The sequence below is a fragment of the Ptychodera flava genome, chromosome 17 (genome assembly GCF_041260155.1).
Source record: "Ptychodera flava strain L36383 chromosome 17, AS_Pfla_20210202, whole genome shotgun sequence".
Taxonomy (NCBI): Eukaryota; Metazoa; Hemichordata; class Enteropneusta; family Ptychoderidae; genus Ptychodera; species Ptychodera flava.
The window spans coordinates 13,394,765-13,407,354 of record NC_091944.1 but is presented as its reverse complement, the minus strand read 5'-3'; the positions used below and the strand labels follow the sequence as shown (position 1 = coordinate 13,407,354).

Genomic DNA, 12,590 nt, shown 5'->3' with positions numbered 1-12,590 from the left:
TGTAAGAAAGACGGCCATTTAATGTCAGATTGTTTCAAATTGAAAAGAAAACGTGAAGGTCAAAGTGGTCAAAGTGGATCTAAGCCCACCGGCTTTATTTCTTCATCAACTCAATTAGAGTCTAATAATGTGTGCAACACATTTTCTGAGGTTAAACCCCTCTTATCCCCAATTAATGAGGTCAAGGTCAATTCTTCTCAAGATAGCATTATGGGTATTTTCGAACCATTTATTCATGATGGTTTTATATCACTTTCTAGTGATTTCTCTTCCGCTACCCCTGTCAAAATTTTAAGAGATACCGGGGCTTCCCAGTCTCTTTTGTTGGCAGATACCCTGCCGTTTTCTGAAAAGTCATTTTCAGGTTCTAAAGTTCTTATTAAGGGGGTAGATTGTAATGACTACATTCCTGTTCCTCTCCATAATGTCTATTTGTCTTCGGACTTTGTTTCTGGACCTGTGACTTTAGGTATTAGGCCTTTTTTGCCTTTTGAAGGGATTCACCTTCTTCTTGGAAACGACCTTGCTGGGGACAAGGTCATTACTAATCCACTTGTGACTGATAATCCTAGTTTAGATCAAAATCCAGAGCCAATAGAGGAAGACATTCCGGCCTTTTCCTTCATGTGCCATTACTCGAGCCATGTCAAAAAGAAAACTTCTGAGAATCAAAATACTCTCAAAAATAATGTCACAGATGTTGACTTAAATGACACCTTTCTCAGTCAGGTGTTTGACACGGATCATTCCGTTATCCCTCGTGGATTTGAAACTTCCAGTAAAACTTCTGCTGACCAAAGTCAGACATTTTCTAGATCAAATCTCATTGCAGAACAACACAAAGACCCAGATATTTGTCTTTGTTTGACAGGGTAGATGATGAAGGTAAAACTTCAGATAGCTCTGTTTCCTATTATACAAAATCTGGTATTCTCATGCGTAAATGGAGACCTCCAGACGTTTTGGTTGATGACGATTGGGCTATAAAACATCAAATTGTGGTTCCAAAGCCCTATCGTGCTGAAATATTGCGCCTGGCCCATGAAACCCCTGGGCTGGTCACTTAGGAGTCAGGAAAACTTATCATAAAATTCTCAGTCACTTTTATTGGCCTAATCTCAGGCAGGATGTAGCACATTTCTGTAAAACTTGTCACACATGTCAAATGGTAGGAAAGCCAAATCAGACCATTCCAAAGGCCCCTTTACAACCAATTCCTGCATTTCAAGAACCATTTAGTAGGATTCTAATAGACTGTGTTGGGCCCCTACCAAAAACAAGATCAGGAAATGAGTACATGTTGACAATTATGTGTACATCAACTCGGTTCCCAGAAGCCATACCACTGAGAAATATAAAGACAAAGACTATAGTGAAAGCTTTAGTCAAATTTTTCACTTTATTTGGCCTCCCTAAATGTGTCCAGTCCGATCAAGGCTCCAACTTTATGTCTGGTATTTTTCAACAAGTAATGGATCAGCTAGGCATTAAACAGTATAGGTCATCCGCCTATCATCCAGAAAGTCAGGGTGCTCTTGAGCGATTTCATCAAACTTTGAAAAACATGATTAGGACCTACTGTTTTGACACAGAGAAGCAGTGGGATGAAGGAATTCATTTTCTGCTCTTTGCTGTTAGAGAGTCAATTCAAGAGTCTCTTGGTTTTAGCCCATTTGAGCTTGTATTTGGACATACAGTCCGTGGCCCACTTAAGCTCGTTAAAGAGAAATTCCTATCAGACGATGATGATTGTCTGAATATTTTGCAATATGTGTCAGATTTTCGTACAAAACTCTCTAAAGCATGTGAATTAGCCAGAGAAAATCTTGAGTCATCTCAGCAGTCAATGAAAACCAAATATGATAAAAGCACCTCAAAACGGAAGTTTGAACCAGGTCAAAAGGTCTTGTTCTACTTCCATTCCTGGCAAACCACTCCATGCTCGTTACTTTGGGCCTTACCTAATTGATAAGAAATTGAGTGATTTAAATTACATCATAACAACACCTGACAGGCGAAAACAAAAACAGCTATGTCACATAAATATGCTTAAGCCATATTTGGATAGGATAATCCTACTATAACTCAGCCTGTCAGTGCAGTCAGTTCAAACCATTATGAAGATAGTGATACTGAAACTGACTTGAGTGAAAATACTCTAAACTCAAAGCTGGGCTCGGTCAAGCTTCAGAACTCAGAAATCCTGGAGAAGCTGGAGTCTACAAAGTTGGCACACCTCCAGCCAGAACAACAACAACAGGTGAAAGAACTGCTCCACGAATATAAACACCTGTTTCAAGATGTTCCAACGAGGACAAACGTCATCTATCACGACGTTGATGTTGGGGACAGTAAGCCTGTAAAACAACATCCATACAGACTGAATCCAACAAAAGCGAAATATCTCCAGGAAGAAGTCAAATACCTGCTGGACAATGACTTTATTGAACCCAGTAAAAGTAACTGGAGTTCGCCGTGCATACTTGTTCCCAAATCAGATCACAGTTATCGTATGTGCACGGACTTTAGGAAGGTCAACACTTTAACAAAGACAGACACTTCCCAATCCCGAGGATTGATGACTGCATCGACCGAGTGGGAAAAGCCAAGTATGTGACGAAATTTGACCTACTGAAGGGATTTTGGCAAGTCCCTCTGACAGATCGTGCTCGTGAAATATCCGCCTTTGTTACACCAGACGGATTGTTCCAGTACAAGGTGATGCCATTCGGAATGAAGAACTCTCCGGCAACGTTCCAACGGATGATCAACGACGTCATATCCGGGCTAGACGGGTGTGCAGCCTACGTTGACGACGTCGTCCTGTATAGTGACACCTGGGAGGAACACATCAAGCTCATGCGGAAGTTCTTTGAGAGACTGAGCAAAGCAATGTTGACTGTCAACCTTGCCAAATCTGAGTTTGGTTGGGCAAGGGTAACTTACCTCGGACATACTGTAGGACAGGGTGAGGTAAAACCTGTTGATGCTAAAATCAGTGCCATTTCAAGTTTTCCCATACCAAACTGCAAACGACAACTGATGCGCTTTCTCGGTATGGCTGGTTACTACAGAAAATTCTGTCCAAATTTCTCCACAATTACTGAGCCTTTGACTAACTTACTTAAAAAGAAAGTAAAGTTTGTTTGGTCAGAGCAATGCCAACAGGCATTTGATACACTTAAAGCCATACTTCAAAGTGCTCCAGTGTTGTCTGCACCAGATTTCACTTTGCCATTCAAATTAGCTGTGGATGCTAGTGATACGGCTGCTGGTGCTGTTTTATTGCAAGAGGATAGTCATGGTGTAGATCATCCTGTTTGCTATTTTTCACGCAAATTTAACAAATCCCAGAGAAACTACTCTACAATTGAAAAAGAGTGTTATCTTTGATATTAGCTTTACAGCATTTTGAAGTTTATGTTACTTCTTCAAATCAGCCAATAGTGGTTTATATTGATCACAACCCTCTTGTTTTTCTGCAGAAATTAAAAGGCAAAAATCAGAGATTGCTAAGATGGAGTTTAATGTTACAGGAGTTTAATCTTGACATTAGACATATCAAAGGCAGAGACAATTTAATTGCAGACTGTCTCTCTCGTATTTAGAGTTTATTGTTGTTCACTTTCAAGAAATTTTACTTTAGAAAAAAAGAAAATTTTGAGTACTTAAATCCTTTTCAAGATTACATTTGTAAAAGAAAGATTTTTCTTTGAAAAATTTTCTTTTTTTGAAGAGGGGGTGTGTTATGTAGGTCATTTCCCCCCACACTCATCATGACCTGAGTTCAATTAGTCTAGAACATTCTCAAGGTCACTACCCTCAATGACCTCACAACCTTGAATTCAATTAGTCATGTTTGGAATGTTCTGGAAAGTTGATAGTTGTGTAAGGGAGATAATTTTAGAACAGTAATTAGCATGTCAATAAAAGTTCTAGATTGTTCTTATATGCCTTTATAAAAGGGACGTGCTCAGCTTCCAGTCAGACTTTTGGGATCGTGTCTCTTGTGTGTTACTAAACTCCAGCAGTAGTCATTCTCAAGACTTTTCAAGACCTTCACTGTCAACGCTGGATTTATACTGTGGACTTTGTGCAGCTTCAAGCCTGCAAGCCAAAGGACTGTTCATTCATCCGACTGACTGTTACAACCTGAGACTGGAGCTTTGCCGTCCCAGCTGAGATAAGTAGTCTGTACACTTTTAAAGCTTGTACTCTATCCCTGACTTAGCAATTAGTTTTATTTTCGTAATAAATTTTGTTTAAACGGAAACTGCTGAGTTCACCCTTTTGTTCGTTTCTCTGCACGTAACACGTTTGCACGATTCTACTATGTAAAGTCTGAATAAAACACCAAAAGAAGTTAGAAATTTAAACGACGGAACAATTTCTGAATGTAAACGTAAATTTTGCGATCAAGAGACTAAATCATTTAAGCGTTTTGCTATTTTCAAAAGACGAACCAGATATCACTGAACGTACAAATCTCGCCCCTTCAAACATAATTGGCATAAACACACGGATCCCAAAGCAACGACTGACTACGAAACTGCTCGGATCGAGTTGAATGTTTCTAACGGTGCGCCGCGCTCGGTATCTGTGAAAGGCCGCGACATCGGGCAAATAACTGTCTTTTTCGAGTAGCCGAGGGTGAATTTGGAGCTCAGAATGAGCATAAACTGGGGTAACAGGCACACGCTGAACATCCGATTGCTTTCAGTCTTTCAGACCGAAGGCTACATATATCTGTCGCCGGGTTTAATCTTTATAATCAATACGAATAATTGCACAGTAGAGTCAGTCGATGGATAAGATTTAAGTCTGCCAATTATCTCTGACATTTCCCTGAGACTACGACTGACATTTACTAAACTGAGATTACCAAGGCACTCAAAGTACCTTTTCAGTTGAATTTCATCACATTGACGAAGCCATAAAAATGTTTGTCAAAGATTCGTTCACAAAGCTCGTAGATTTGCGCAGTTACTTGTTTTCAATCGTATACACTGCATTCAGTGGGTTCGCGAAGCTGGTCGAAAAATCGATAGCTTAGATTGATTTAATTTCTTTCTTAACGTCCTAAGGCTGAAAAAATAGACAATCCATTTATCAAATACGAACACTCGCTGAATTTGTTATATCTTGCGGCGATGTTGAGTATCACGACATCCGTGGCATAAAACATCTACTCCTTGAATCAGTTTTAAGGAGACTGCTCACTTTCATTGTCGGGTCGAATGATGTACCATATCAGCTTATGATTCCCGCCCGGATATTAACCGGTGATTAACGCATAGCAGCTTGCTTTAGAAATGTAATCAAGCGTGACTTGACAACATGTGTTGTTTTTGTCATTAATACATAAAAAACACCTGATGCGGTGCTTCATCGAAAACAATGATCTATTTTAGTCAGTGACAGGCAGTAACAAATGAACTTTTGACAGATGTGAGGCCAAACATGATTTCTCTTTGTTGGTGTCTGAATCGAAAGTGTCGATTTTTTTTACAGTACAACTATCGACTAAGCATCATATGTAATCAAAATTCACTTCAGCCAACAATCGTCCAAGTTGTCGAAACTTCTCAGAAGGCTTATAGTTCCACCTTGCACTACAATGAGATTTGTAGACATAAGAAAACCTCAGGTCAACGTATAGTTGTGTGCTATCGTGATGTATGCCTCGCCTAATGATATTCCCTGGTGTTGATTTCTTTTATACACACGGTATGGTGACGCAGTTATCTTGTGCTTTAATTTTCACCGGGGCGTCTCAGCCGTCTTTACTTTACAAACTCACTACACTTTGTCAAGTATCGGCAGTGACGTCAGCCATGTCAGAGTACCGCAAAGGGCGGCGCGCAGCGTACTGTAAAATGTCAAAATTTACCGATCGACGCAATACCTGTTCAAATCCATTCATCCGTGCAGCGTGGGTACGTGCGACATTTGTACTCCAGTCTCCGATCGTACGCCATCGTGCACTCGCACGGGTCGTTAGTTCGACTACAGTTTCCGTCTGATTTCGAGGAACATTAAGCTACCCGGACAGGAGACCTTGGCAAGCGAAGATGATGGTACGCTTAAAGTGTATCATCAGTGATAAGAAGGAGAAAAGGGCGTGATGAAAATGCACAAATTGTATATGTAGTGACCTCGATGATAAACGACAATTAGAATGATCTGTGTTAAGGTGACGTCGCTGTACGGTGTCGCCATATGGTTCAGTGCCTCATCATTATAATTATAAAGTTATTTTAGCACTATCACATGTGACATATCCCTGTTAATGTTCCCGACGGAGAAGCTTACAACTTATCCGAAGACAAAGCTAGCATATTGGTAGAATGCGCCTTGACGACAGACATTCTGACCCTCAAATATTTACAATACTTTTCTTTTCTAGGTTTGTGTGGACATATTTTGAAGACTATAGAGTAACTGAAGTTCCAACCATCTCGTTTTTGAGAAATTCGAAAATTAAATTTGTCCCAATAGAATTATCATAAGGGTAACGACCACCATGACCACTTTGAATTTTAAAAAGATGATTGGTAAATCAAAAGTGATTTGTTGAGCTAGAAACCAATATGTGCAGGTGGCCCTAGATGTTTATTCTTGACGATGAATGCGAATGTTTTGATGATAGTCAGAGCAACAGCTGAGGACTTTCATTTTCGAGTTGTGTAATGCCTTAAGCGAGACAGATTTTGTCTACTTATTGAGCGGTGACCCTCCAGGCAGATCGAAATTGCTATTGTAGAATATCGTCGCCAAGAGTAGAATGGTTAAAATTGGGTTCCACTGCGGTACTGCTAGCGAATACTCTTTCATGTGAATACAGTTTACAGCACAACATGTAAAGGGAAATAAAGCCACAAAACAGTCACGTTTATCCATCGCTAGATACAAACATTTTGAAATAATGTAGCTATTTTGTTCTCGTTCTTTTTTCGCAGACTAAATATGGCACTGTCATGTCAAATGAAGCTGAAAGATTTCCCGATGGACAAACACAAATGTGGCATGATACTGATGAGTTGTAAGTAAATGTTACATGATTTTGAACGTTTTATGTTTTTTCTTCAAAAGTTCAAACATATACAAACACGCTGTATATATATATATATATATATATATATATATATATATATATATATATATATATATATATATATATATATATATATATATAATATATATATATATATATATATATATATATAAACCGTGTAAGTGTGAAGCTTGAAAGAATAATGGGATGGTAACGAGGGGAACAATATTACTATAAATGAGAACAGCACGACACGCTCTAATACTAAGTGGTTTGTCGCTTGTTTACTAGGAGGACTACCTCGGTGACTAAAATCGATATTAGTCAGATTTCCCTATGTCTCCAGATTCCCTATGTCTCTTGTGACCACACTACCTTGATTCAAGCCAGCGCTGCGTTTCTGATAATATCAATAATTTCTTATTATAATTTTTTGAAAAGTCATGATATGGTGTCTTGCTTCTCTACCACAACCCTGCGACAGCATTCGCTTGTAAATTACCAGTAAACAAAGAAATGCTTTAATTCAAAAGTGTAGTTTGTATTCTTCTATACGTACAAATATGCAGTACTCATATACACACATAATATATATATATATATATATATATATATATATATATATATATATATATATATATATATATATATATATATATATATATATATATATATATGTAAACTAGAGTTCTGCATATAGCTCCCGGTGTTACTCGTAGCGTGGCTTGGTAATGGCCCGGATAAATGTATTTACGAACGTCTGCTGATCTGGTTGTAATGTTCAGTTTATTGCGTCAGCATTACTAACGGACCCTTTAATGTCATTGCTATCAGGTTTGAAGTATTAGTCATGCTGTGTTCAGAACGTGTTTGCTAAAATCTGTGTGAGATCAACTGTACAACTGTGTACTATCAATCAAAATTAAGGGGAATTAGAGTTACATCGGTGAAAAACGGCCGCTCAGTGTCTTAATGGCACTTACAATGTGCTGTGCATCTGTAATTGTATTGCTTGCAACACCCTGTAGTAATCCCCTATGAAAAGAATGACCCTTAATGTGAATTCAAAGCAAACAGTAGCTGAAGTGAATTTCGCCTCCTCGTGAAAGCATGTTTTTGTTATTCTGCGCTTGCTTTAGTATTCGGCAGCGTGCATTGAATGCGCTGATATATGTGTCTCATTGAAACTTGTAACTTTATTGCCATATTAATTACCATTTCTCGGTAATGATGTAATACAGGGATTTGCATAAAGCTCTTTGAAAGGTCTATAAGTGATTGAAAATGGCACTGGCTAGAACTCGTTTTTACTCTGATGCCATAGATTCTGCAACACAATAAACGCATTATTTTTTATGCAAATATTTTGTCGTGAGTGTCGCTGAAATGTACCTCCTTCGGAATTGTCATCGCATAAGTGTTGCCACGCGTATTGTTAAGCCGCTCATCACCTGACGGCCAGTAACAGGCGCATTGCATGAACAATTAGGGTACGTGTTATCAAATCTTATCTTTCCAAACTAATCTCAACATAAAATGTTTTGTTACAATTAGGCTGTGTCGCCTTGAATGTAAAATAGTCGTTGTATTTTCACTAGCGCTGCCCTGACTAGAGTTGCTCATGCCGTAAAACACTGAAACGAATTGCCTTAAAGTTTTATTGCTGAATGAAACCCCATCGGTTCCGGTGTCACAGAAAGCGCAATATAGCATGCTGCAAACAAAGATTTCAGTTTGTATGGCCAACTTCACAAACTCGAGTCTGTATCTTGTCATATGTATGTACAGTGTCAGTGAAAATAAGAGACGCGTAGGTAGGCACATTTTGCCGGCGAGCAAAGGTCACAAGGTTACAATATGCCAGACGTTCAGGTGGTTCCCTATACCAGAAAGTTTCAAGTAGTACGCGATTTGAAACTGAAAGACATAAACTTCGCTCAAGCTTCTCTCGGGGAACTATAAAAAGATTCTCTTTCAATATCAAGTATAAGCACCGGGGGCCACTTTGCAAATTTGAGAAATAAATAGAGAAATAAATAGCCGACATTTTAAATTCAAAATAATCACCACCGATGTGTTGTGTGGAAAGATTAAATTATATACAGGGACATAAGCTTTAACTTGTGGCAAGTTTTTCAGTATTCTGTATATCAACTACCGTGTCTGACCCTAATCCGTTTGTCATGCTGAAATTTCGAGTATTCTTTTTGTCAACACAACTTGTATGTGTGTAGTGATCATTGTTTATTGTTTACAAATGAATTCTAGTCCGGACTTGAATACAATTTTCAACAATAACAATGGAGATTATACTCATATAGGTTGTGTTTATATGCTAAATACTTGGCATTAAATTACAGTTTAGGGATTCAACGTAGGGAAACCACAAAACAAAAGTTCTGAAAAAATAGCCAAAAGATACAGCTTATGGAGCTTTAAGTTTCGATTTTCACAAAAAATAAGACGGCCGAAACTTTATTATGTCCATCAGGTTCAAAATGAGTCTTTACAGTTGGTAGACCAGAAATGTATTGTAAAAGATTGAAAGGCCAAGTATCTATCCCAATGGCGTATTTTACCTCTATATGAGAATTTGGGATATCGGAAAAGCTGGGTGCCATACAAACAAGAATTCACGTTTCGAACGGAAAGGACACTTTGAAATTACGCACATATAACTTCTCCGGGCAGCTTTTGATCTCCATCATGATCAAAATTTAAGGATTAAGGTAGAACGCGACTCGGGGGCAGATATTCGGACTTGAGAACTTTTACAATTATTTTCTGATATACCACTTGTGGGAGTTCATTTTAACGCTCTTGATGTAAGGAAACTTTTCACCGGCTTAGTTTTTCGAAATTCGAAAAGTTTATTTTTCTTCATAGAGTTAACACAGGGATGGCGGCCATTTTGATTTTTAAACATCGCTAAATCTTGGGTAATTTGTTTCTCTAGTACCAAAATTTGCACGGTGACCCCTTATTTTTATTCTTGATTTTGAAAGAGAATGGTTGAAAGATGCCTTAAGGAAATTTTGAGCAAAAGTTGAAGTCTTTCACTTTCGAGGCGCATACTACCTTAAGAAGAACCACTATCGTGTTATTTTCTGTCGTCACCTGCACCTCGGCCAACCTCCTACAGAATCGTAACTTGCATATCGTTTTCCATGATTTTACATCTTCAGATGCCTACGATTCCAACAACGTGTTGCTGCACTGGAAAAGAGACGGTGGTGTCAATGTGTATTCGGGAAACGAGATGCCCCAGTTTACACTCAGTCAATACGACATCAGAAACGGATTTGAAAATCATTTAGGTTTGAAATTCCTCTTACAAGTATCTCATCACACTTTTGTCGGTACTATGAATTATATATATACACCCAGGATATTTAAAAAAGGTACTGTTCATCCCATATTTTGCTAATGTTTACAAATAGTAATAAAATAAGGAATGAAAACTCACTTCAAATGATAGAAAATTTAAGTTTCGTGATACCTCGTATATACATAAAGTTTATTTTCTTAACAGGAAAGGTAGATCGTTTTTAGATATCACGTTTATTTTCTTGCAGGAAAAAGTAAATCCTATTTGGAAGTAGTCTTTCTCCTGGAGCGAGAGATGGGATATTACATTCTCATTAACTATATACCGAGCACTTTCCTCGTCATATTATCATGGGTCTCGTTTTGGTTGCAAGTGGACTGCACACCGGGTCGAGTGGCCCTTGGAATTACAACCGTCTTGACAACGGCGACGCAGTTATCTATAGCCCGAGGATCGCTTGAAGTTTCGTACGCAACGGTAAGTATTTCGATGTTCATACATGGCATCACAATTACATCATGCCTTCTGATTCGTCAGTCTTCGATCGAACCACAGGCGAAGGAGACATTATTTGTGTTGATTATTCCTGTTATGATCAAAAATTAGTTATGAATATTAATAAATCATTTATATGAATGTTACAAATAATAAACCCTTTTTTCTACAAAAAATGTCGTCTGTAAATATATTGTGTAACTACCTTCTGGAAACCCTATTGTTGTTATAATTATGATTTTGAATAAATTATGATTATGATTAATAAAATCATATTTCACACATTGTAATCTCGGCTTACGTAAACAACCCTCTGGAAACCCTTATTTAGTTCATAATCTATACAAAAATATACAAGTGACACACTACTTAATTACGCATGCTCAGTCCTAGGTGAAAGTTACTACAGTGTGTATAGAGAGCGTAACAACAATAGGGTTTCCAGAAGGTTTCCTAGCGGCATTTTTTGTAAACAAAGGTTTTATTTTTCCGTAACATTCATATTAATAATTCGTTAATATTCATTTAATTATAATAGGAAAAATCAACACAAATATCTACTTCGCTAGTGTCGCACTTGATACTACGCTTTCTTTTCCCGGCAAAATTTTCTCAAGGCCGGGAAAGATGAGCACTATTTGTTCTGAATCATTGCATATTAGCTAATTCCAACTGCAGTGGAGTACAGCTATTAAATATGTTTACACACGTCATATTGACCTACCATTATGTATATTGACTTACCACTATGTATATTGACTGACTATGTATATTGACTAACCACTATGTATATTGACTAACCACTATGTATATTGACTTACTATGTATATTGACTTACTATGTATATTGACTAACCACTATGTATATTGACTTACCACTGTATATACAGCAACAGCAAAACACGCTGTATTTAATGCAAGCTGGAAAGAAAGTGTACTTTAGCTAGCGGAGGTTGTCCTAGAAATCTGATAATGTATTGTAAAAGTAAAGCAATCAGAAGCATTTCCACGTGATTACATGATCAAGGTCAAAATTTTGAAAGGAAGTTGTATGACGCAAACGTCTAAAATCTCAACATGATTGGAACTAATTTGGGACAATTGGATCTTCATATTTTTCAAAGTTCTCAAAAGTGTTACGTGCACTGTAGCTGAATGTCTCAATATTACAAATTACTCATAATAATAAGTGTATAACTTAAAAAGAAAAGCAGATGAGCTTACATTTACAGATTAAGCCGACCTTACTTCACCATCCAATTATCCCAAATTAGTTCCAATCGTATTTCTCGGAAACGTGTTTTATCTACTCCTCATACGAGAGTACATTATCCTATAGGACTGTGCATAAGAGGTTTTCAAAAATGATTTTGCATGGAACATGATTGAAACTAATTTAGGATAATTGGATGGTGAAGTAAGGTCGTTTTAACCTGCAAATGTAAGCTCATCTGCCTTTCTTTTTAAGTAAGTTACACACTTGTTTTTATGAGTAATTTGTAATATTGCAACATTCAGCTATATGGCACCAACTCTTTTGAGAAATTTGAAAAATATGAAGATCCAATTATCCCAAATTAGTTCCAATCGTGTTATAAGAGGTTTTCAAAAATAATCAAAATCAAGTTGAAGATTATGGTGTGATAACAATGGTGTCAATAAGCATATCGTCAACAGGATTTCTGTTGTTACCCATAAAGTTGTCACTTACCTA

The 12,590-nt window shown here is 37.6% G+C and overlaps 1 protein-coding gene across 1 annotated transcript in view; it reads left to right on the top strand.

Moving 5' to 3' along the window:
* Positions 1–12,590, top strand: part of LOC139115502 (glycine receptor subunit alpha-3-like) — a 57,295-nt gene that overhangs the window by 38,263 nt on the left and 6,442 nt on the right. The window contains exons 6-8 of the mRNA XM_070677639.1: positions 6,960–7,042; positions 10,240–10,371; positions 10,630–10,859. Coding sequence (XP_070533740.1) covers positions 6,960–7,042; positions 10,240–10,371; positions 10,630–10,859 — 445 coding nt within the window. The remainder of the gene's footprint in view (positions 1–6,959; positions 7,043–10,239; positions 10,372–10,629; positions 10,860–12,590) is intronic.